The sequence below is a fragment of the Mesoplodon bidens genome, assembly GCF_964165515.1.
Source record: "Mesoplodon bidens genome assembly, chromosome: 16".
Lineage (NCBI taxonomy): Eukaryota > Metazoa > Chordata > Mammalia > Artiodactyla > Ziphiidae > Mesoplodon > Mesoplodon bidens.
In genome coordinates this window covers 10,162,950-10,189,955 of record NC_138173.1, presented here as the reverse complement: position 1 = coordinate 10,189,955, position 27,006 = coordinate 10,162,950, and the positions used below count along the sequence as shown (strand labels likewise).

At 39.3% G+C, this 27,006-nt stretch overlaps 1 protein-coding gene across 5 annotated transcripts in view; it reads right to left on the bottom strand.

Annotated features, from left to right (window-relative positions):
- Positions 1 to 14,942, bottom strand: part of YTHDF3 (YTH N6-methyladenosine RNA binding protein F3) — a 44,575-nt gene extending 29,633 nt beyond the window's left edge. For 2 of the 5 annotated variants that reach the window (XM_081259008.1, XM_081259011.1), the window contains exons 1-4: positions 14,630 to 14,942; positions 14,115 to 14,139; positions 10,665 to 10,810; positions 8,282 to 8,367 (exon numbers count right to left, since the gene is read on the bottom strand). In XM_081259008.1, the coding sequence (XP_081115134.1) occupies positions 8,282 to 8,367; positions 10,665 to 10,722 (144 nt within the window). In that variant the 5' untranslated portion in view covers positions 10,723 to 10,810; positions 14,115 to 14,139; positions 14,630 to 14,942. Of the gene's footprint in view, positions 1 to 8,281; positions 8,368 to 10,664; positions 10,811 to 12,660; positions 12,677 to 13,929; positions 13,979 to 14,114; positions 14,140 to 14,629 lie in introns of those variants that run through there. The other 3 variants (XM_081259010.1, XM_081259009.1, XM_081259012.1) reach the window with 3 other exon arrangements.
- Between the last annotated feature and the right edge of the window lie 12,064 nt (positions 14,943 to 27,006).

Sequence of the window (27,006 nt, the reverse complement as noted above, 5' to 3'; positions counted from 1 at the left end):
TGGGTGGGGGGATATGGTGGGGATTATTTTTGTTTAAGAGCCAGATCCTCTGCGCACGATTTAAAAATACTCTAATTTTTACAAAAAGCTGATATATAAAGTTTGCAGAAACAATGATTGTTAGCTTTATTTTTAGCAACTGATGAACAAAACATTTATGTGCAAGGATTAAAGAAACTTGGAAACTATGCCCAATAACAGAGGAACTACAGTGTATCTCTACGTTGGAATCCAGTTCAGCAATTAAATTCTGTACTTTCATAAAGAAAAACTAGAGAAATGTTCACACTCTGAGAGGAAAAACAAAAAAAGAGTCAAGATTATACTTAGAGCATGATCCATATTTGTTTGTTTTGTTTTGCCTTGCTCATTTTGAAAAAGAAGACAAAATCCTAATGGTTTCTTAATGGTTGGTTACAGGTGCCTATTTTCTAAATTTTACATAACAAATTTATCACCTTCCTGATCAGAATTTTAATTTAGAAATAGTTAAGTTCCTATCATTTTTCCCAGAATTACTGTAATTAAATTGGCCTTTATTTTGAATAAAATTCATCATCCATTTAGTGATTTGCCAAAAATCAAAGCTTATTAAAGAAAAAACTCAGTCAAATTTGTTACTAGCCAATGTAAAAAATAAAATATTCTACAGATTTCTTTTGAAAGTAGGTTTCTTATGCCAAAAATATGTCTGATACAGCCGGCCCTCCAATCCACAGGTTCTGCATCCATAGATTCAACCAACCATGGAGCGAAAATATTCAGGAAGAAAAAAATTTCCATAAAGTTCCAAAAAGCAAAACTTGAATATGCCACACGGGCAACTACTTACATAGCACTTACATTGTATTTGGTATTATAAGTAATCTAGAGGTGATCTGAAGTATACAGGGGGATGTGCATGTTATATGCAAATACTACGCCATTTTATATACAGGACTTGAGCATCTGTGGATTTTGGTATCAGCGGGGGTCCTGAAACCAATCCCCTAGGGACACCAAGGAACAACTGTAATAGATTTTCACTCTATGACTTAGGTGTGATTTTTAAAGCTTTGGACAGAGCTTCAGAATTTGTAAAATTAAGCAAGATGAAAAAACTAAGCTAATATCTAGTCAAGACAATTTGTATTCCCCTCCCAAGGGTCAATACCATTTTGAAGGCTGATTATTCATTTTATCTACATAGACATTCTAAGTTCCCTGGAGCAAAGTGGAGAATGCAATGGAGCAAAGTGCAAAATGGAGCAAACCCATTCCGGTTTTTTTTGGCTGTTACTCTCTTGGGATTATTCTGCCACTGCTTTCCCATTCAAGAAAGTATATAAATATGTGACAATTACATCATAGATACTACCTGGAATTCATTTTATTTTTTTAAAGGCCTATTATTGAAAACTAAAATGCTTTACTATTACTATTAAGTTACTTGTGACATACCTTACAACTATTAAAGCTGTCCACTGTCCATAAGAAAGCTAATTTCATATTTTGCCTTTTGAAATGACTCTCATATAATTAAGTGAAAATGACAAGAGAATCAAATAAAGGCTGCATTTAAGTTAATAATTAAGACATAGATTTACTGAGTGTTTTCAGTAAAACTTGAACTTAAAAATAAAAAACAACTGTGTCAGCATTATTTAAAGAAAAAAAATGACTTTAAACACATTTGATATTAAGTATATTCCACTGTATTCAAAACTGGAAATATATGTGTCAACCATTTACTAACTTAGTTGAACATATTCTCCAACTATATCGGATAATTATTAACCATATTTGAAAATATATTCAAAGAATGCTCACAATATTAGTATGAAGGAAATGAAGCCTGAGGGAAGCTCAAAGTCACCAACAGTGGTTTTCAAAGAAAAAAAAAAATTCTTGAAGAAATTAATAATGAGTAAGCTTCAGTAGCCATGGACATACACACACACACCTGTTTATAATTAAATCACCAAATTATTTATTGAAAGTAAAAGTATTCATAGTACTTCATACTGAAGTCACTGTTGAGAAAGCCCAAAAATTTAGCCAATATTAATGAACATACACAATCAAGATATTTTAAATTTTTAAATTTTTTCAAGTTATTAAAGGTTTCCCTTTATTACTTTTTTTAACCACTTACTGAATGCGTACATTGTGAAAAATACTGATATAAAATATTCATTCTAAACGAAAACCTACAGTTAAAGACACATTGCACAGGGAAGTGAATATATTCCACATGAGGGAATAAGGAAGCTGAGTTGAATATGGAGGTAATCAGTTTCAGTTTCAAAGTTTTAATTTAGAATGTTGGCGTTGAAATCTGGACTTAGTAAGTCTTTACCTGGATGTGGGAGTGGAAAAACAGACAAGGTGGAAAATTTTTAAGTTCATTCATCATGATAAAGTGTTGGCAACATTACACTCGTAACTTATGTTGAATATTCTTATTTCACCCTCACAAATGCTGAATTTTGCACAACAGTTACACATCAGGTTCCTAATTTGTCTATATCCATCACATGATTCAGGGATCAGCAAACTAAAGAGCCAAAGAGCAAATATTTTAAGCTCTGCAAGCCAAATACGGTATCCGGTTGCAGTCACATATTCATCTTCTTTTAACAAACCTTTAGAAAGCTGCTAGCTCAAGGGTTTCCTCAAAGAAAACAAGTTTTGGTCCCTGGGTCACAGTCTGTCAACCCAGTTTTAATAGATTATCTAATATATACTGATTCCTATCTAAAAAAAAAGCCCCCCCAAGCTATATTATTAGATTAAATGGGTAACAAAATTTCACCAATTCTGCCACTTCTGGGGCTGGAGCAGGTGCACACCCTTTTGTTGTGGGGCCTTCTATTAAATATCTTTTCAATTATTTTTTAAATCATGGGTTTTACTACTTCACCCCTAAACTACTGATTTTGTCAAAACGGTAAGTTTTAATTACTTTAAAATGTGCTCCATTAATCACAAGGCCTTGTCAAACAGTCAGCTCAAGCTAATGAGCAGAGATGCACTGCTGTCCCTACCTGACTACAGAGCTATCCACAGTGCTTCTATGCTACCAACCTAGAATCCTTGAGTACAGTGGATAACCTAGAATCCTTGAGTACACTGGATAAATGGCCTGCTTTCTCCAGTTTATCAAACAATGCTATTTATTCCTCAGCTTTACAAAAGTAACTTAAGCAGTCTCCTTCCAAAAGGCAAGGGTTTTGGTTTGGGTTCTAGTAAGAACAAAGTTGTAGGAAACTACTAAAGTTTAAAAAAGTAAGATATGGTCAACACATTTTGTATGAGCAGAGCTTCGATTATAATTGGAAATATTTTTAAACGTTTTGCTAAATGTAAGATACGTTTTTAATTGCTAGCTAAGTGGAAGGAAGGGGAACAGAATCTCCACCTACTGATGATGGAGAACAGAAACTCAAAACCTTCCTTCACCTTTTACGTCAAACCCGGTACAACGAGGTACACGCAATTGAACCGTTTATGTCCAAATAATCACTTTAAAATAGTGTATTCATAATTCTCAAATTGGTAGTAGTGAAATTTTACTTTGTTGTTTAAAGATATATAACCTTTAACAAAGTGATATGAAATGTTGGGCATTTCCCTCTTACTCAAAAAACTAATTGAAAAGGGGAAAATAACAATAGGTACACATAAAAAAACGATATATAATAATCAATGGATATAATTAAACATACTTGTAAAGTAACAGATCCACAAACCCTTTACCTAGAGCATAAACTTAGAAACGCAACCTGAAGGTGGATGTGGAGCCACGAGGTAACTAAATTCTAATCCCAACCCAGGACTTATCAGCTGTGTGAAGCCACTATCAAGTGACTTAAAACTTGAGTTTTCTCGAATATTAAAAAGAAATAATGTACCTAGGACACACTAAATATTCAATCAACAGTCGTTATTCCCTACTTTTGCAGTTTCTATGTCAGTGATCATCAGATCATTTAATTTCTCTAACCCTGTTTCTTCGTCGGTAAAATGGGAAAATACCTGCTGCTCTAATCAATTACATACCTTTAAAAATCTAGTTGTTAACTGCAAAGTGCTATACTGAAGTATAGGAGTTAATCTTGTTTTAATTTGAAAACTAAAATATAGAAAAGATGAAAAATTCTTCCTTTGAATTTCAAAATCATTTGTACTTATCATTTCTTAGCCTTGTGAGTCAGGTCAATTGTTTTTCTATTATCTCAAAGAAAACTGGAACAACACTAAGAAAAAATTCATGATTACTGTTCTGACCTGAGGACACTTTAATACAACTCAATTATAACTGAGTCTTTCAGTTATAGTAACTTAATACCTATTTTTACTTCATAAATATCCAAACTTCCAAGAAAGAACATTGTACAATGTGGTAGAAGTTCAATAAAAAATGGTTGAGGTATTATTCACCAAAAACAGCACGTCTGCATAGAAAAAAGGAAACTGTTTTCCATTAAGAACCTGAGGTACTTCAAACCCCAGAACTAACTACTAGATTAACAAAACGTTAAGTGAAGTGTAATATACTTTTAATGTTTATGTACATTTTCTTCTATTATTTTAAAAATATTATTGTACTTCTCAAAAAGTAAAATACATGCATATTTAAGCACAGAGATGTCATAAGAAAAAATGTATCATACATTATACTCAATTAACATGAATATTTCATCAAGCATACTTCTTCATTCCCTAATTCTAGTAGTTAACCTAATCTACTTATTCAATAAATACTTAATGAATGCCTACTACATGCCAGATACAGTGCCAGTCAACCTAGAATCAACCCAGAATCCTTGAGTACACTGGATAACCTAGAAAATAAGATAAAGAACATGGAGAAAATTAGATAAAGAACATGGTCTCTGACCTGGAGCACTTCACGGGTCTAGCAGGGAAGACATATTTACCCTGCAATTTGATAGGTATTGTTACAGAACTAAGAACAAAGCAAAACAAAAACTCTCGTACAAAGAGGAGGGGGCACGTAACTGGAAAATCGGAAGACTTCATGAAGTGACAGGCACGAGAGTCTGCGTGTGTCCATCATACATATAAATGGAAAGCTTGAGAGCATGGAAGAAAATATTTAGAAAATACTTATATGTTCAGAAAATAGTAAGTCCTATTCCCTAAATAAGTTACATGGATAAAGTTGACCAAAGATGAGGCAGGGAGGGAAGTGGAGCCATTTTAAGGGCACTCATATAATGAATACATCCACTGTGGTGAAGCTTTGATAAGTCTTTAACGGGACGACGGCAGCAGACTTGGACTGTAAGAGGACTGCTGAGCGGCAGTATGGAATTACCAGTTCAGAAATCATTCCAACAGCAGAGCTAATGAAAACCTCACCTAAGGGCGGTAGTAACACGGACAGAAAAAATCTGTTACTGTCTTAGTTCTCTGTACCTCTTCTCTGATAAGCATGGCTCGGAATTTATTTCCCCATATATACAAGCAGACCAATTCAAACTTCATTTTTTTCAATTTATCATTCAAATTTATATGCACAAATTACACAGCATCTTGAACAGTACCAATTAAACCTGAATTTTTAATCAACTTAATCGTCAGATTATTCCGAGGAACTATATAGAGAACTAATTTTAAGTCCTAAAGGACACAGGTTTACTTTTTAAATTACTATGAAAATTATTCCCTGAGAAATTGAGCATGAGAAAATAGAATATGCTGCCACAGAAGTAAAAGGCCAACAACCTGTTTTAAAGCATCCCTGGGTTTGATGTGATTTAGATCTAAGCATATAAAACAAACATTAAAAACTTTTCTAGACTAAAGAATATCATTTTTATTATTTATGATATTAAAATCAGATGAAGGGATTTAATTTTAAAGACATCCTGTATGTTAGTTGAAAAAATTTTTAATTAACCAATTATTTCAGCTAGGTCAGTACAAGAAACAAATACTTGCATAACTTTACATCTGAAAATAATTACTTTAGATATTTCATCAATAAATCCACTTTTCAATAGTGTACTTTAAAAGGTCAATTTGTAAAAACTTTTCTATTTTAGCTAAGTAACTACGATAAATTTAAATTCTGTACAGCTTACCTTTAAGATTTCAGATAATTTTCAATTCTGCTCTCCAATAAACCCAGTTTTCAATATTCTATAGTGTTAGTATTCTTTAAAAGGTAAATATGTATCCTGGTTAGACAATTATTTTTAGTTATTACAGAAAGATAATTGCTGAAAACCTATTCATCAGCACTGGCAAGGAGAGGGAGTTAAAATATAGCCGTACTGATATCAAACTTTAAGACTTCTCTTTAAAGAGCACATAACATTCATTCTAACATCAGTAAGTGATTTAATTAATATAAAGTATAAGACCTTCCATTTAAACATCACATTAAAACAAACCTTTTATAGATGTTTTTGCCCCAACACAAGGAAACTTTTATGATTCAATTTAAAAACTGGGTTCACTAAGGTAAATGCCCTTATGGTCTTAAAAAATAATGACTTTCCAACACTTTATGTGAAATCTTATGCAGAATTACAACATATAAAACACATGAAAAGCAAAGCACAGCTCTGGCTGCTGCACGGGTAGGATCCAGGTTACCCTCCCCAGGTCTCCCCTAGGCAGACCTGAAGCATCTCTGTGGAATGCCAAAAAACCAATCTTCTAAGCCCCTGTGACAAATAAATTATGAAACATCTGTTACCAAATAAAATGAGAAGATTCTCACAGGTAGCAATTCTCAAACATTTATAATCCATTAAAATTTCTTGAAAATAGAGTTTGAACATGTCAGTCAGAGAATATTCATACCATACCCTTGTCTTAGAAATTCATTTTACATTAAAATACAAAAAGTATAAAATCAAGTAGCAAAAAATAATTATGTAAACCAAATAAATTTCCCAAACTTATCTGATCATGGAGATCTTTTTAGGAGAATATCTACTACACCTCATTACATCAGAATTCCTCAAAAAAGTTGGAAACACTGCCATAGGATGTTAACTGAGATTACTGTATGGGACCAAATAGAACAGAATATATTTCTTTTAAAACTTGCACTACACTTCATAACAAATGATCTTGCCCTATTTTCCAGTGATATATTCTTTCACAACCTTTACGTGGAAAGTAAATTTGTTATTGAGATCATAAAGGTAGATTACATAAGAAGGAAAGGAACTTTTTCATTTTTTTTAAAGTAGCCTAACTTTCATAGATTTTTATCACCCATTTTTATTCTTTATTATTTATTTATTCCCTCTCAACATATGCTAGGGATGTAGATCAACAGATAGTAGGGGGTGGTTAAAGAGAAATAAATGTAGATCAGGTTGAACATAACCATGGCTTGCCAAAGTCCTAAAAATAACTGTACATTCCACAAATTGGAAACTACTCGTTTTTCAAGTTTTCTCTGCAACTGCAAAGTTCTGTAACAATATTTGGTTCCTTATTCTTTTAGAAGTTAAAAAAACTAGGTTAAGATTTCAAGGTACATTTTTCATGTCTTTTTATAAGCAAAACAACAAAGCAGTTTCATTCCAGAATGTTCTCTCTAAAGAAACTGTTTAATAATGCAAGTTTTTTTTTAATTTATTTCTAGTAGTGACATTTTTATTAACAAACAGAAAGAGATGCAGAATTGGTATACAGAGACTAAGAAATACCATTCTTTTTTGTCAATGTTTAAATCTAAATTATTCCTATATACAAAGTCACAAGATTATTTGTGAAAAATTCAAACACAGAAGAACCTAAAAAGCGACCAGTTATTTGATTTGATGAAATTCTCCATGCCTACAATATATAAGCAAGTGTGTTTATAATATCTTCAATTCTATTTCCTATGCTACCAGGTTACATACCAGGTTATATTAAAACTTTAATTATACTAACCAAAAATTTCAGGCACAAACTAGTCCTCTCCTACAAACTTCTAGCTAATTACACCTTATAATCTGCTTTAGCTATGAAGATACGGCGGCAGCATTAAAAGATTAAACTCAACAGAGTCAAAAACAACAATCTAACCACAATATATACAAATGTTCAGCTTCATATCTCTGTATTTCATAATCTAGTTTCAGCCATCTCCAATTTCCAAAGAACTCTCTTGTGCCAAAAGCCTGCAGCTGCTAGTCACTATTATGTAGGCACACTAGGTTAATTCATGTTAGGGTTCGCCTCATTCAACTAAAATACCTACTTTAAAAAATCAATTAATATTAACGTAAGTTTAATTTCCTAAATATGTGACTGTCACACTTACCTGATTTGTCTGGCTACTCAAGTATGGCTCAAAATCATCATCATTTACAGCATCTTTTTGATGAATCGAACCGTTTTGTACTGAAACTAAAAATATGTTTGTATTAGATGCATTGTAATTATCTTTATGAAACTCACAAAATAACCTAATATTTTCAATATTTTTCAAATCAAATAGGAAACTTATCCTGGGTTCTTTGTTCTTTTCATTTAAAACCCCCTTTAGGATTAACTTAATTTTGGATATAAATATTTATGTGCCACCAAAAACTTACAAATCTTGTATATATAAGCCCAAGATTACATAAATACCAAGTATATATATATATATACTTCTCATTACTAAGAACATAACGTAAATATCCCAATTTCAACACTGTAGTAAGCAGTTAAATTAAAATGTTGGAAGGGTTTGCTAATGCTACATTTGAATCTAAAATAACCACTTTAAGCAGTGCTATTGACAAGATAGATTTCTGAACGTTCTCTACCTTTGTTAAATCACTTTACTACTCAGTCCAATAAAGGTAAATAAATAACCTTGTTTGGTAACCGACGTTAAAATAAATATCTTAAATGTCTCCAAAGAAAGTGGCTAAAATTCACTTGAAGCAATATCACAATAAATAAATATTATCATAAAAAAATCTAAATAAAAAGGGCCTTTACTCTAAACAAAAAACAATGAAGACTTTCACAAGAAAGTATAAATAAAACTAAGACACTAAAGATAACCATGATTACTCTTGCAACATACGAGAAAACCAGTCAAGTGTGATTTATAATGCCATATTTGTTCAGAGATCACTTCCATAAATGCTCTATATAAAGCTGTTGTTCTGCACACTGTCTCAGTGCTTTTGAGCACAGACTCAAGGTAAAAAGATCCTGGGTTTGAATCCCAAGTCCAATATGGAGAAGCTGGGGGATCTCTAGTTAGTAACTTAGCCTGTCTAACTCTGACTACTTCTCTATTCAAGGAGGTTATTAATAGTACCTAGCTCATCTCATCTGAGTATTCAATGACAGTATTTAATAATCTTGGATATTATTATCACATAAAACATTACAAGATCCAAACAGGACTAAAAATTACTTTAGGGCCACATAAACAAGCTTATGACTAATCGACTAATCTCTTGGAAACAAAAAAAAGCCCCTCAACACCTGAAGATTTGTTGCTTAAAAATACAGTATTTTTAAATACAATACTTAAATATAAAATATTATAAATTAAGGTTAGGAGCAATGGATTTACGTTGTGTGTTCTTCTATAATATCATGACATCTTTATTTTCCCTAATCATTCCAATGAGTTCAGAAACATAAATGAAATATACAAGTTGACAGAGTCATGGGAGCAAAAATAGGTAAAATCCCTTAGTTCTTTGCCACCCACTGAGTAGCAATGATCACTCAAAAAAATACTATTCTGTGAAGCCTTCAAAGTAGACCTCTCAAGATTCTACATTGCCCCTCAGAGACTACAAGAGAAACCTCAAGGTCACCGTGATCCTGGCTCCACTGAGGTGGCTTAACTGCATTTGATAAGGAATGCATCAATGCCAGAGTTGAGCTAAATGTGCTCCCCAGAATTTAAATATGTAACAGCCACTAGAAACAAAATTAAAGCAGAGGGTACCTTAGGTTATTTCAGGTGGGCTAATCATTTCAGCCCAAGAGATTCTAACATATCTGTTCTCCTCTACCACTCCTCTATCAAGGATAGTTATGCCTGGTCTATTACCTCCTGAAAAATAATTCTTCACTACGTGCCTGGACTGGTACATATCTGTCACTGTTACGTGCGTATCTGACAGTATCTGAAACAGCTACCCATTTCAAAATTACAACTATTATCTCTTGTATTCATTAGATTATCAGTTTAGTCCACACTGCTGTAACAGTAAAAAAGTACCTACTTAAAAAAGTTATCCAAATATATATTATACTGCTCTTACTCATCCGCTCTATTCTATCTTTTCTTCTAATTCTAAGAGGCTGAGACTAAGAAAATATTCTCCTACACTAAGTAAATACAGTCTATAGTCATTTATAATGATGCATTAAAATGTCTAAGTCCTAAAAGATTATTCAAGGACTATGTCAATCTAAGGAAAAAATGTTTTATTTTGTTTTAAGTATTTCACGCATACTGATAAGCAATTTGCATCAAACTAGAATCTGAATAAGAAGCTAGCCCTAGAGTTTCAGAAGCACACCTTTCTTAAAGAAATTCAATTGTCTTAAAGACTTCAGGTTTTGAACATTACTTAATGACAATCTAATGTCTTGGAGACTGAAAGCCATTAAATAGTAATGAAATCCAAGCTAGTCCCATAGTCTGTACAAGTTCTTCAGGGAAAAAAGAACGGATGACTTACATGATTCTTCGCCTGTTTCCCCTGCTCTATGAAGCAGAGTCAAATCAAGATAGAACATGGGCCTTAGGAGCCAGGTGATTCTTTGCTCTGGTCCTGACTACATCAAGTTAGGAAAGTCAACAGATCTGTGCATCATGTTTTCCCACCTACAAAAACAGCGACAATACCATATACCCTCTATCTCCTTATAGGAATGTTTTGAGGATTAATCAAATGAAGCCTAAAATAACAGTAAAGTGCTTTGCAGTCATTTCCCGAGGGGTTGGGGTAGGGTGGGGAGAGGATACAAAAGATATTGCCAAAATACAAGGCATTTTCCACTACTTTTCTGAAACGCTAAAAGATAGCCAAATTCAGCCTAATTCTTTTAAATTGCAGTACCAAACAATGACTATGTCCCTCTGTCGGGAGGGGCAGGTGAGGAGAAGAGGGAAAAGATAAATTCCTTTCCATATATTTGCCTATTCGTAAACTTAAGGGATAGGAGGAAGCAGGCAGCAAGGCCTGAGGCTACTAGAAGCATGGGATCTGACACTTTTATCTGTGGTGCCTGCAGGGAAAGGAATGGTACACTTGTATTCCAGCAAGCAAAAATTCCACTTGTTAAATAAATAAAAGTGACATGAAGTCAGTTTTAAATTATGGGCCAATAGGTACATAACTATCCTTAAATTTCTACTATCCTTCAGTACTACCCTGGCCAAGGATAAAAGAGTTCTAATATTTAACATAGGGACAATCTATTAAAAAGAATTCAAACTTATAAACAAGTAAACCTAGAAGTATTACTTATACTACAAAAGCATTTTTGCCTTACAAAGAGATTGCTATAGAATTCCTTTTAAATTTTTGCTCCTTTAGTGCATTTAAGGACATACAGAAAAATACTTAGTAGAAAATCAAAGACACTGAAGCCAGGTGTTGGGCTAATGCTGTCAACTGAAGACTATTAAGAAAGGAAATACACAGTCCCTGAAATCATTTTAAGTCAACTAAAAAGGATTATGCTTTCAGAACTCTGATAATTCCTCAGGGGCATGCATTTTTCATGAGGTTGATAAGTTCTGAATTCAAGTTTAATACTCATATTCTTAGGACACCGGGACTGTAGTTCAAGAAAAATAACTTTGCTTTCTGCTTCATAAAAGTAAACAGAAAAATTATAAAACAATTTTACTAGCTTGAAAACCAAGTCAACTAAGGCAGAGTAGTTTTTCTTAAACTCACATATAGCTACTTGTACCAGTTCACTGGAGCTGCTGCCTTTTCCTTGTAATTCTCAGAGGCATAAAAATACAAGTCATGTGTATGTGTATTTGTACACTTGTAGTATCTACCAATTTAAAGCAGCTTAAGTGATTACCAATACTTTTAGGCCAATAGAATTTCTCCCTCCTGCCAGGTCTTAGGCAATAGTCTTCCTGCACCTTAACAATAGAGGTGAGGCAGCAATTATCATGGCTACTAGAGCAATGGACTATTTTAACTACAACAACCCTCATAACATACAAGAGGATTTATGGCTAGAATTGTTACTTTTATTTTACAGAGAGAGGAGAAATTCTGACCAAAAGGCGCAATGTGTTCAAGCTCACTTGGCAAGTCAGCAGTATGAGAACACAGGTCTCCTAGGAATCCTAGTCCATTGTTCTATCCATGGATGAAATTATGAACTGAAGAGTAAGGGGGAAAGTAAGAAAAATTTCTTGGAATAAACAACTATCCAAATAAATACTTTGTATGTGTGTCTAAATACATCTAACAGAGGTGATACAAATGGATTAAAAAAAATTTTACTAACCAATAAATATTTGTAGTTGATACACAATTTTGTTTATAGAAAATTTATATCTCTGATATCAAAGATGTCATGAGGACATACCTAAGTGAAATAACTGTCATAAATCAAACGTACAGTAATACAGTAATGGCTTACAATGCTGTAGATGCTCTATTTTGTTTTGTCAAACAAGTACTTCATAGAACTTGCACTTACCTTAAAGCAGGTAACACAAAACACTTAGCATTTCAAATAGCCTTGCAAAGTGCCACCTCCCCACAGATCTAGGATAAAATAATTTATGCTAGGCAATAATGACCACAGATTGCACATATGTCCAAGTCTATATACTTCCTAATGGGCAGACTAACAAAAAAAGAAATTAATGGATCATTCTTTTTAGATTTACAAATAAATTTTTAAAAACTCACTTAAAATAAATCAACAGTATCAAATTCTGAGCTTTGTGCTTACACCACAGAAGATAATTCTAAAATTAAAATTAAATTCTAAAATTTAAAATTGCTGTTTATATACATCTTTAATCAAAATAAAGCAATGAATCTGTTACCTAATACGATGCCATATAACTAGTATGTAAAACTTCTCAAAAAAATTGTACTACAACTCAAAAGAAAATTAAGCTGTGCATACAGAACCCACTCCTTTCAAATGTGCAATAGCTAACAAAAACCTTAAGAACATAAGGAGCACCGATAAAAGACATTAAACTTTACATCTAAAAGGCTACTGTAGATCTTACTTGGTAGGCAATACTTCACTACAGAAATAAGAAACTGGAAGCATAATTCTATTTAGTCTGATTTCAAGCCCTATTGCAAAATGTAATAAATACATAGTTCACTGTAATGTTATTTAATTGGCACCGTCCCAAGAAAGCAGTTATTGTTCTACACTTACTAATGTCACATGATTAATGTCATGTTTCAGTCAGCTGACTGTATAGCTCCATATTAATAAACACAAACCACACTAATTTTTTTAAAATGCTTGACTTTCAGCAGTACTTTTTCTTTCTTTTAGCTAAAGAGTAAATCATATAATCCTGGCAGGAACCTCACAAATTATTTCCTTCCCAATCCTTTCTAAAGTACCATATTGAGTCAAACCTTGCAAGACTACAGAGCAAGATGACATGCCTGTTCCGTTCTGATCCCTAACGGGCTATTGCCTCAATGGGACCGACTTCAACAGAACCAGTGACTAACCGTACAATTTCCACTACTGGAACACAGAATTCTATGTGGGCTGCGCGTTCCACGTAAACCAGACAAGGAAGAAAATGTCCACTTATCTACATACATTGGGAGAATCTGTGGCAGAAGTCACATAATACAGACTGTAAAATTAAAGAAATGTCACTACATTCATAACAATACCTCTTTAAGTGAAATACAAGCTAATAAAACTGTTCCTCGTATCACTTTGGTTTCTATAAAAAGTGGCTTCTAAGCAAGGACCTACCAAACTTTCGGACAGCATTTGGCTGCCTTAGCCGAGACGAACTGTTTCTCTAATCCTACATTTCAAAAAAACAAAAACAAAACAAAACAAAAACAAAATATCAAAACCAAAAAGGCCTTCACATAGTTTAAAAGTAACATCAAACCAACAATGAGAAATAAAGGTAAAAAAATATCCGAACTCACCTTTATTTCCTTGTCCTTTAGGTCTCTGTGTAGCAAGATGAAAGATGTGGTAATAAGGAGAAAAAAAAAAAAAAGGGAAAAGAGGAAAAGCGTGTTAATCAGAGACGTTTTCCGAGACAAGTTATTTTAAACAATCAGCGTAGGAGTGAAACCCACCACATCCTCCATCGCCACCGACCGCCCACCCATGCCGGGGCTTAGCCCTCCGACCCGCCACTCGGAAGCCGTCCCCAGCACTCGCCCGGGGTCAGCCCCACTTCTGCCGCCCTCAGGACGCGTCCGAAGGCCCCGGAGCGCAGTCCTGCCTCCACCCTCCGCGGCCCCCGCGGCCGCCCGCCTGGACCGCAGGCTCCGCGGCCCGGGCGCACGCCCCGGCTCGGGCGGCGGGACCGCAGCCAGTCGTGCCCGGGGCACTGTTACGGGCCCGGCGGCGATGGGGAGGAGCCGGAGCCCCACGCGAGGGTGGAGCTCCGGGTCTCGGGCCTTCGCCGAGCCTGCGGCCTCTGCTCCCTCACCTGATCCACGCTAGTGGCTGACATTCTTCACCGCAACCCGAGAGCTGCTGCTGCTACCGCCGCCGTCGCCGCCTGGGCCTCTCCCCGTGCACTCACAGCAGTTGGCTGCCGCCCTCAGCCGAGAGGCTCTTCCAGCCGCCGCCGCTCGCTAAGAAGCCAGAAAGCGGGCCTCGCACTCGGGAGTCGGTGGAAGGGGCCCGTCTCTTCCGCTTGCACGCTCGCCTCCCCTCTCGTTCTCCGCTTCTCGGGTCCACAATGGCGGACAGGCTCCCTAGTCTCACTTCCGCTCTGAGCCTCCCTGACCTTCCGCTCTCCACTCTGACGTCCGCGTTCACCTCGCTCTTCCTCCCCCACCCTCCCGCCACAGGCCTTGGCTCCGCCTCCGCACCCTCACGTGATCTGAGACGGGCCCGAGCGGCCGACCTCTCGGCGCATGCGCCGCGTACAGAGCGCGCTTGTGCGGCTGCGAGCGCCAGCTTTACGGGGCGATTCGGTACCTTTCTTCTTTCCCGCTTGGAGGCGGCAGGGCGCGCATCGGTCGGCGGCAGCAGAGGGGAGCCGGGCAGAAGCCGGAGTCTTGTCTCATTCTGGGAGGGAAGTGGGCGTGAGCGGCAGGCGGGGGCTGCCCGGGATTGTAGAGCCCGGGCGGCGGCGCCCTCCCGGCGGCGGAGTGAACGTTGTTGGGGTAGGAGCGCCGCGGCGGCAGCCGCGCCCACCCCTAGGTGATCGAGCCGCGGGGGCCAGGCCTCTACCGCGGCCGCCCGAGGCCGTCCAAGGCCACGTGGGCGGCGGGATGAGTCGGCGGCCCTCGGGACGGAGTTGCTGGGCGAACCGCAGGTGCAGCGAAAGTGGCTGGGTTGCGGCTCCGGGCGCCGACACTTAAAAGCACATAGGAGGTGCCCCGGCAAGTGTTCGTTCTCTCCAAACCCCAGGAGCATGGTAGGAATAACTCACATTAACCGTCACCTCTGAAGTCAGACTTTACCCTCCCCTAACGTTGATTTTGATGAATGAATAAAGTTACCTGGGAAAAGTAAGCACAGTTGCAGGACGTTTTTTCAGTCCTAAAAGGACAGAAGTTTAAAGGTTCAAGAGAAACTGGTAAAGTTACTTTTCTGCAAATTGGCAAAACCAAAGGAGCTGATTTACAACATTTTGAATGGTTCGTTGAAACAACGTCTTTGCAATAAAGGCAAAGATTTCTTAGACTCTATGTAAAGAAATAACTTAAATGGCCAAATCCTTACTTTACTTAAAAGCCATCGGATAAGTGATAGTTTATAAAATATAAAATTGCTAAGTTATAGGATTGACTTTGTGGTTAACAATGCAACAATATTTTAGAAGCAATGAATAGAAGTGAATCTTATCTCGAGAGTCCAGTGTTTCATATACATCACCAAGAGGCATTTTGCAGGTCTGCTTAGCTCCCCAGGCTCTCCCATTTTGCCACAAGTCCCAAGTGGGACTCTGCCTGATTCTCAGCTCAGGCTGAATGCTTTTGCAATTTCCCAGGACCGCCCTGCTCCACCCTACCCCACCCTTCCAGTTGCTGCTCTTAATCTCTACAGTCTGTCCATCCTCCCTCCTTACAGACCTTAGCCTGAAAGAGTTTGCTACTACAGTACCTGTTATGAGTGGGGAAACAGACGGAGGGTATACAAGAGGAAGCATGTGAAATCTTACAGGCTTTGCCTTCCAACCTTGACTATCTTAGTTAAAAAGCATGGCTTTGGGATCCAAACCAATCCGAGTTTGAATTACAGCTGGGCTAGATACATTAGTTGTATAACCTTGGGAAAGTCACTGAACCTTTCTAAGCCTTAGTTTCCCCATGAGTAAAATAAGGTCAGGGGCTTCCCTGGTGGCGCAGTGGTTGAGAGTCCGCCTGCCGATGCAGGGGACACGGGTTCGTGTCCCGGTCCGGGAGGATCCCACATGCCGCGGAGCGGCTGGGACCCTGAGCCATGGCCGCTGAGCCTGCGCGTCCGGAGCCTGTGCTCCGCAACGGGAGAGGCCACAACAGTGAGAGGCCCGCGTACCGCAAAAAAAAAAAAAAAAAAGAAAGGTCAGATCCGGATAATTCCTGGCAGAGCTTAAGCCCTCAAGAAGCAGTGGCTCTACAGGGCTAGTTTCTGGTTCCTTTGCTAAAGAATTCCCAGGATGGTGGTAATAGCTTACATTTATTCATCACTACATGTCAGGCACTGTAATAATCATTAAAATCCTCAGTGCATCGTTGGGCATTAAGTGCTGTTAACAAAAACTGACACACAATGAAGTTAAGAAAAGTGCCTCAAATAACACAGCTGATCACTGAGAGCCAGGATTTGAACACAGGCAGTTTGGCTCCAGAGCTTGTACTGTAGCCACCATACAATGCTGCCTAATGACATGTTCTGGTGAGTTTCTGTTCTCTTTCTGTCCCCCAACAAACTCCTTCCTTCCATATTATCCTAACTAGCCTGGAGATCTGAAGTCGCAGAATGCAGCACTACCTACCATGAGATGTGGCCCATTTAATATTAAATATGTTTTAAGTACCTGTGGGAACTACCTCAGATCCTCCCCACTGCAGACTCTAGCTGTAGAGTCTAGATTCTAGACAGTGCTTCACTTGCACAGGGCCGCAGGCATCTCAGCCTCCTGGTGAATACCCGCTCTGATCACAGCTTGGAAAGGAAAGGCAGGCTGGATTTCAGCCCCCTTTCACCCCTCAGCCACCTTGCTGCCTTTATCCAGTGAGCTCCCACTCTGCACAGCGGTAATCGTGGGCCCTGCACTTCTGCATTGACTCTTTGTATCCGTCCCAGTTAGGTTCAGCTGCAGGTGATAGCAAGTCCAAGATAACGGGAACTTAAGACAGGTCAGTTTTTCTTTCATACAAAAGAGGTTTTGGAGGGGCTTCCCTGGTGGCGCAGTGGTTGAGAATCCGCCTGCCAATGCAGGGCACATGGGTTCGATCCCTGGTCTGGGAAGATCCCGCATGCCACGGAGCAACTAAGCTCGTGTGCCACAACTACTGAGCCTGCGCTCTAGAGCCCACGAACCACAACTACTGAGCCCGCATGCCGCAACTACCGAAGCCCACACGCCTAGAGCCCGTGCTCCACAACAAGAGAAGCCACTGCAATGAGAAGCCCGCGCACCGCAACAAAGAGTAGCCCCCGCTCACCTCAACTAGAGAGAGCCTGTGTGCAGCAACGAAGACCCAACGCAGCCAAAAATAAAATTAAATAAATAAATTGAAAAAACATTGGTCTGGAGGTCGTCAGTCCAGGGCTTGGGTTGCTGCCACAGAGTCAGGTATTGGGCTTCTTACAGCCTGTTTCGCCACCATCCTCATGATAACACTTCCACCTGGGGTCCAAGATGACTGTTCAACTTCCAGCCATCATAGTCATTCCTACCGGCAGAAAGCAAGGTGAAGAAAGGCACCTTTCTCCCCTTTAAGGACATTTTGTAGAAATTGCATTTCCCACTTCTGCCTGTCTCCTAACTAGGACACAGTCTTAACGAAAATACCAACTTAAACAAACTTGGAGGATATATTTTGATGTATTCTGGTTGGCCATGTGCTCAGTTAAAAATCAAAGTTTACTACTAAGGAAGAAGGTGACAGTGGATAGTGAGAGACAAATTATAATAAACTGTGTGCATAGCAATTACCCAGATTCACTTCCTCACCTAGCAGCATTTAAACTTCTCTTTGAATTTTTGCCAATATTTAAGACAATTTCTAAGGCTTTTTGTTATCATTAAGTAACATAGTATAAGTGAAACAAGCATGGAAAATTCAATGTGAGGGTTGATTGATGCATTTTTAGAAGGAAGGAATCCTTAAATATGCTTAAGGGAAAACTAATAGCTGAGCAGAACAGTGAATAAACCCCTCCTCCCACCAAAAAGGAAAGTAAACCTGCTTTGAAAGGGAAAAGTCAACAACTTTTTTTCATTCTTGTGTCTACTACAGAGAAATTTACAATGACAGGAAGAAACAGAAAACATCAAGTAGCCCTAAGGTTTCCGTAAACCGGTGTTTTCCAGAGCGTTTCCCTAGTAACAGCATCTCTGGGGAACTTAATACAAATGCAAATTCTCAGGACCCACTGTATTTACCAAATCAGAAACTGGGTGGGGAACTTCTTTATTTTGAGATAATTGTAGATTAACAGAAATGTTGCAAAGATAGTACAGAGAATTCCTTTGTACCCTTCACCCAGCTTTCCCTAATGTTCACAAATTACTTAACCAGGTATATTTATCAAAACTAGGAAATTGAAATTGTTGCAGTACTATTACCTACAGACTATCCGAATTTCCAGTTTTTTCACTAATGTTCTTTTTCTTTGTCTCCCCCAGTTTTTGAGTTTCTTCGTCTTTTCTTGTCTCATGGCCTTGACACTTTGGAAGAGTACTGGGCAGATATTTTTAGAACGAACCTCAAATTGAGTTTTTCTGATGTTTCCTTCCTCACAACTAGGTGGGGCTCGTGGATTTAGGGGAACAATACCAAAGGTGAGATGCCTTTCTTATCACATCATAACAGGGGGCATGTGACATCAGTATGACTTACCACCGATCATGTTAATCTTGGTCATTTGGCTAAAGTGATGTCTGCCAGGTTTTCCATGGCAAAATTACTATTTTCCACTTTCTATACTATAGTCTTGGGAGGTGAGTCAGGAAATCCAGCCCACAGGCAAGGAGAAGGGAATTAAAGCTCCACCTCCTGGAGTATTTAGAATTCTTGTGCAAGGAAGGTTTGTCCTTTCTTCCATATTTATTTATATCACTATGGACTCATGGATATTTATTCTTTGGGTTATAATCCAGGACTGTCGTAATTTATTTAGTTGCTCAGATTGTTCCAAGCTTTGTCCACTGGGAGATCAGATTGATTTTTGCCATACCCCTGTTCTTTCCCCCGCCCCGCCAAGCACTTCACTTTGGAGCACAACAAGTAGTTGATTCATTCTAATGTTTACTACAGGGAAATTTACAATGACAAGGAAAAGGCAACAGAAAACATCAAGTAGCCACAAGATCTCCCTAAAGCATCTCAAAGTATGGTCCTGGGATAACAGCATCATTGCTACCTGGGGGTTTGTTAGAAATGCAAATTCTCCAGGGCTCCACCCCATAGTTACAAAATCAGAAACTCTGGGCTTGGGTCCCAACAAGCTATATTTTATCAAGCTCAACAGGTGATTCTGAGGCACACTAAAGTTTTAGAACCACTGCACCTAAGTTTCCCCAAAGATCCAGGTCAAAAACCTACCCAAAGAACCCATAAATTCTGTTACTAGCCTTGGTGAAAGAGTTTCTGAAAAACTTCTGGTTATTTGCATTAAAAACAAAGCAGACAAGACATGGACAGATATTTCACCAAAGAGGATATACAGATGGCAAATGAGCATGTGAAAAGATGTTCAATGTCTTTTGCCATTAGAGAAATGCAAATTAAAATCACAGTGACATATCACTACACACCTATCAGAATGACTAAAATGAAGTGACCAAATGCTTGCAAGGTTGTAGAGAAACTGCATCGCCCTTACACCGCCGGTGGGACTTATGGAAAACAGTTTGTTTCCTATAAAAGTAAGCATGCAACCACCAATGATAGTTGGATTCTTGAGCACTTACCCCAAAGAAACAAAAACTTGTGGTTGGCTACATGATGGCTTTGCCGTGAGGCCCACATCCTAACGCGTAGAATTTGTGAGTATGGTACCTTATATGGCAAAAGGGTCTTCGCAGTTGTGATTAAGTTAATGATCTTGACATGGAGAGATTATTTTGGATGGTTCAAGTGGGCCCAATATAATCAGAAGGGCCTTTATAAGAGGGAGGTAGAAGGGCCAGAGTCAGAAGATCTTGTGATGTTTTAAGCAACACTTGGAATGCTGCCACGAGCCAAGGAACGCCAGCCAACTCTGGAAAGAAAAGGCAGGGATCCGATTCGCCCCTAGAATTTCCAGAAGGGACTCAGACTTTTTTTTTTTTTTTTTTTTGGCCATACCCCATGGCATGAGGAACTTCCCTGACCAGGGATCAAACCCTTGCCCCCTGCATTAGAAGCTCCAAGTCTTAACCACTAGACCGCCAGGGAAGCCTGGAACTCAGGCTTCTGATCTCCACAACTGCAAGATAGTAAATTTGAGGTTTTTAAATTAAGTGTGTGGTAATTTATTACAGCCACAATAGGAAACGAATGCGCTTTTGTGGCACAAAAACCTATACGCATATTTTTATAACAGCTTTATTCATAATAGCCCAAAACTGGAAACAACCTAGGTGTCCTTCAGTGGGTGAATGGTTAAACATTCTGTGCTATGTCCACACCTGGAATACTAGTCGGTGATAAAAGGGAAGGAACTGCTGACCGACGAAACAACTTGAGTCTTATGCTGAGTGAAAAAAGCCAGTCCTGAAAGTTTACATACTATGTGATTCCATTTATATAACATTCTTGAAATGACAAAATTATAGAAGAAGGACAGATTAGTGGTTCCCAGGGGGTTAAGGAAGATTTGGGGGCAAAAGAGAAGTGGGTATGGTTGTAAAAAGGCAACGGGAGGGATCCTCCTGGTGATGGAAAGTTCTATCCTGACTGTACGGACATCATTCTCCTGGTTGTGACATTGCTCTGTAGCTCTGCAAGATGTTCCCATTGTGGGGAACTGGGTAGAGAGTATACTGTGTCTTCTGGATGATTTCTTACAGCGTATATGAGTGTACAATTATCTCAAGATAAAAATGAAGCAGACAGGAAAAAATGACATGCCTCTTATTAAATGAGACGATGTACAAAGGATTATTACAATTTATCTTATTTTTGAAGACTAAAGATATGGAAAGCTGGCTTAATGTTAAATGAAGAGGGAGGAGCTAATCAATATGGTTCCAATCTTTCTGTTTATGTGTAAAAAGACTGAGAAGAAATCAATCAAAATGTTAACTCTATCAATTTATGTGGTTAGTTCCTTCTTTGTAACTTTCTTTTCCAGATTTTTTACTCTTACAGTTTTAAAGAGTTAACAAGAATTTACCTATAAGATAGTTATGGATGAAATGGTATATGTCTGGGATTTGTGTCCAAATAATCCAGCTAGAGAGAGAGGAGGAGGAAACGAGACTGGCTGTTGTTGAGTCTGGGTCCTAGGTACCTGGGGGTCCGTTTACTATTCTCCCTCTTTCAGTTTTCTGTAATAAAATTTTAAAAGAAGAGTTACCTTATTTTTGTTGTTGTTGTTCATTAAAAACAAGCAAATGTACAGTCGATTCTCTTTATTCTTGGTAGTTAGTTTCTATAAAGTCTCGGGGAAACTGAATTAGCAAACAATGAGCCGTGGCTCCCAGGGAATCACAGGGTTAGGTTCCTGCAAGCCTCTAATCATGACATTTTTGTCAGCCAATCAGAACATAACCTTGTTTTATTTTTATTTAGTTATTTATTTTTTAAAAATATATTTCTTTTTGGCTGCGTTGGGTCTTGGTTGCTGCGCACGGGCTTTCTCTGGTTGCAGCGAGCGGGCGCTACTCTTCGTTGCTGCGCGCAGGCTTTCTCTAGTTGTGGCGAGCAGGGGCTACTCTTTCTTGTGGTGCGCGGGTTTCTCATTGCTGTGGCTTCTCTTGTTGCGGAGAACGGGCTCTGAGCGCGCAGGCTCAGTAGTTGTGGCTCGTGGGCTCTAGAGCACAGGCTCGGTAGTTGCAGTGCACAGGCTTATTTAGTTGCTCCGCAGCATGTGTGGGATCTTCCTGGACCAGGGCTCGAACTCGTGTCCCCTGCATTGGCTGGCGGATTCTTAACCACTGCGCCACCAGGGAAGTCCCTAACCTTGTCTTATTTATGTTCCATATATACTGTTGATTCATTAACATTGAACTCAGGGCCAACAGCACTGAACTCATGCCTGAACAGAGTTATCTAATGTGCGTATTTTCTCCTTAGGGCACATCACAGCCTTCTTGCACTTAGGGACACTAGATAGCATTCAGCGCTACAGGTAGGGGCCATTTTAAACAGCAAGATCAGCAACAAAAAGCACAAAAATGTGATAATCGGCACTTAATAGACTACAAAAATGATGTACGTATACAGTATGTGAGCTGAAACCAGAAGAGAGTGTGTAGCCGTGTCAGACCTCAGCGGGGAGCGTGTGCCTCCCTTAGCAAATCAGATGCCCCCAATCTGCCCATGTGTATGCCCACCATCTCAAAACTGCTGGAATATTGATCTGAGGGTTACAAATAATTTTTTTAATTTATTTATTTATACAGCAGGTTCTTATTAGTCATCCATTTTATACACATCAGTGTACACATGTCAATCCCAATCGCCCGATTGATCCCACCCCCCGCCGCTTTCCCCCCACAGATACATTTTAAGTAGGCATATCTGCAAATACAGAATTCAGGAATAATAAGCGTCAACGAGTTAAAGTGACAAGTATAATGATTGACACAATATAAGTGATAATTAAGTGTTCCTTTCTCTTTTTGTAGGTACAGACGAAGATGCTGAATTATTCAATAAAATTTGATATGAGTACTGTGGTTCTCATGTAAGTGAGTTATGTTAGTGAGTTAAATATATTAGAAAGTAATGTGCAGATGAAACACATGTCATCTGTAGTTGGTTACAAGTGGTGGTGGGGTTATAGAAACTTGGACATAACCTCCCAGCCCGTGAGAAAATGAGATTTAAACGTTTGCAAATTACAACATTTTGGGGCGTTCCCTGGTGGTCTAGTGGTTAGGATTCGGCCCTTTCACTGCTGTGGTCTGGGTTCAATCCCTTGTCAGGGAACTGAGATCCCGCAAGCCATGAAGTGCGGCCAAAATAAATAAAGTTACAACATTTTTGTCAATACTAAATCCACCATAAGCTGGAAGACTCACTACATGCTATTAAATGAGATTTGTGCTTCCCTGAATTTCACAAATGCGTCAAGTAAAATACTTTAAAAGGAAAACTATTCACTTTAATGTGAAAATGCTGAAGAATTCCAGTTTTATTCTGTTTTTTCCAAAGTGATTTTTTTAAATCAGGAACTTCAAATGGAAAATATTGATGTTTCTGATAAATCTAGCATAATGAAATTAGATTTAAGTTGTAAAAGAGTACAAAAAGACAATGCTTGTAAATGTCATTCAAAAGTCAGAAAAATCGCTGGATCTTTAAAATGCTAAATCTGTTCATTAGATCTTGTTTACTAAAACTAAGTGTATAAAGCTGAAACTTTACACTAAAAGACCTCTTTTTTGGTAAAAATATTGTTTCCCATTAATCAACAAATACTGAATTTCTTCTGTAATTGATGCACTTTCTGAGGCATTTTGGGGGATGCACATCAGACATTGCCCTTATCCTCTAAAGAACTTTCCTAGTTATGAAGATAAAACCTGCCCTTATCACCTCAGTTGGATAGTGGTTTACAATTTTCAGGAATGTTTTTGCATCTGTTCTTAAACGAGCACGTCTCAGTCCTCTGAGGCAGGTCAGTTAGGATGTAATCCATTCATAAGAGAAGAAAGCTAGACTTAGGTTGTAACAGTACGTGAAAACGATAGAACTGGAAGTAGAACATAGACCTGTCAGATGGTTAGGCCAGTCTTCTAATCAAGTTTGAGGCAATTGTTTTAGGAAAGTCTCTGCTTTTTCCAAAAGAGTAAAACTCATGTGCCAAGTGCCATAGGAGTTTTACAAGATCAACAGAGGTTGCAGAGTGGATGGCATTTACACGGGCAGTGAAGAAAAGTCTAGGTAGCGGGAAAGCAGTGAGCAGAGCGTGGAAGCCGCAACTCGGCGGTGGCATCAGGTGATGGGGGAAGAGGGGCGAGAATCCTGGATGTGCCGACTTGTGAAAAAGGGCTGATTCCCAGGCCACCTTAGGACTCTGATGGAAAACTCCACTTACTCTCACCCTCTCCCTTCCCCACTCTCAATAGTGCAACAGGACTAGACCAGAGAGTGCTGTCCCGGGGTCCCTGGATCATGGCTGGTGAGAGATGAGTTACCGTGGGCTTCAGCCCAGGGTGGATGTGGAAATAAGTAACTGCCTTCCCCGCCAACTCCAAACCCGAGGGAGTGCCCTTCTCCATCGTAGGTGTGGTGGCCACTGTCTCAGGCGGCAGGCGGGACAGTCCTTAGGGAAGAAGAGGATCAGGTGCCTCAGGCCCAGAGTGCGCAGGCCAGAGGGCCAGTGCGGAAACCGGCTCTTCCTGCCGCTGCAAGGGTGGCCCTCCGTCGGTAAAGGGAGCGGTGATACGTGGGTGATGGCAGTGGTCCACACGTGTGAATAGCGAGTTACAGACTCGATGGCTGCAGATGGGATGGTTTCCTTAAGTACCCACAGCACAGGCAGTTGGGGGTCACAGCTCCTAATTCCGTAGGGGGTGCTCAGTATGGTGACCCCTCCAGTTCTTACAGGCAGGGTGCACTTGTTGGAACCGTCATTTCATTTGTGCAGGATTCTCTGCGTACAATGCCCTGTTTGTTTGGGCTGCTGTAACAAAGTACCACAGACTGGTAGCCTATACGTGTGTACAGGAGCGAAATGTATTTCTCACAGTTCTGGAGGCTGGAAGTCCTCCAACTGCCGACACAATTGCATTCCAGCTAGGGCCCTCTTTCCGGTGCATGGCCTGCAGCTTCGCCGTGTCTCCACGTGGCAATAGGGGCAGGGATCTATGTGGGGTCTCTTTTTTTTGTTTTTTGGGGTTTTTTTTGGTGGTACGCGGGCCTCTCACTGCTGTGGCCTCTCCCACTGCGGAGCACAGGCTCCGGACGCGCAGGCTCAGCGGCCATGGCTCACGGGCCCAGCCGCTCCGCGGCACGTGGGATCCTCCCGGACCGGGGCACGAACCCGTGTCCCCTGCATCGGCAGGCGGGCTCTCAACCACTGCGCCAGCAGGGAAGCCCTATGTGGGGTCTCTTTTATCACAACACTAGTCTCCTCTCAAAGGCCCACACTTCCTAATACCATCACATCAGGCATTAGGAATTCAACATACGAACTTCGGGGGGACCCAAACATTCAGACCACAGCATGCCCTTCACCTGTTAACATTTTTTTATTCTTAAGTCCCCGCTGTTACTTTTCCCCATAACATCTCCAGCCCCACCCGTCAAGATTAATTATCCCCTCCTCCAACCCCCAGAGTACTTTTTAAACAATAAATTATCATTATCAGCCTGACTCATAAGTACAATTAAGTGAGTGCCCGTTACCTGGCTGATGTGTGCTGGGTCATTTACATGTGTTATATAACTTAGCCCTCACTGCAGTATATCTCCGTGTGGCACATGAGACAGCTGGCAATGGAAATTTTAAGTCACTTGCCTAAAGTAATTGGGCTAGTCATATATTGGTTTGTAAGGTGCCAATAAACACCGTCACGCTGGTTAGTAATGGTGCAACAAGAACTCGGGTGACGAGGACTCTGGAGTAGAGACTGCCGAGGAAGGCTTCCTAAGGTCAGCTAGGCGTATACAAGTAGTTAAGAGGGCAGGCTCTGGGGAAGGCCCACCTGAGTGTGCATCTCGGCTTTTGCATTTACTAGCTCTGTGGCCTGTGGCTAATTCCTCACTGGCTCTTCTGTGCTTGCCTCTTAGGGTTCTTGGAAAAATTAAATGAGAGAGAATTCTATGGAGTGCTTGGCACTGTCCTTGGCAGATAGTAAACATTCAATAAACATCAGCAGTTATCATTATCATCATCATCATTATTATTAAATATTAAAAGGTACCAAGATGTGTGGCAAGAGCTCCAGAATTTTACTAAGAACATCTGGATTCATGTCCCAAGTCTGCCTCTTTAGAAAGCCTGTCTTAAACAAGTATTTAACATTCTCCATTCTAATTTCTTAATTTTCAAAATGAGAAAAACATATTAGGGTTCTTTTGAGAGCTAAGTGAGAAATCACACCCAAGAGTACTTGGTGAGACTATCAAGTGCTTCACAAATATGTTGTATCAGTAGTATTTATTATGAACTAATCTTTAAATATTTTGCAGCATTTTATACCTAAGTGCTTGCACACTTAGGTTTAAAAACGTTACTAAATCCAAAAGTATGTGGCTAATGATGAAAAATATGCGATATTTACTAGTATCTTTGTTCTTCGCACTTTATGAGATGCTGATGGCCAGTTGTTAGTTCACTGTTACACACTATAGTGTCTCTGCTGTTTAAAGTACTTAGAACGTTCTTATTGTAGGTTGAATTATGTCCCCTGAAAGATAAGTCCTAACGGCTAGTACCTCAGAATTTGGAAGTTGGGCCATTGCCGGTATAATTAGTTAGAAAGAGGTCGGAGTAGAGTGGGCCCACACTCCAGTACAACTAGTGTCTCTTATGAGAGGAGAC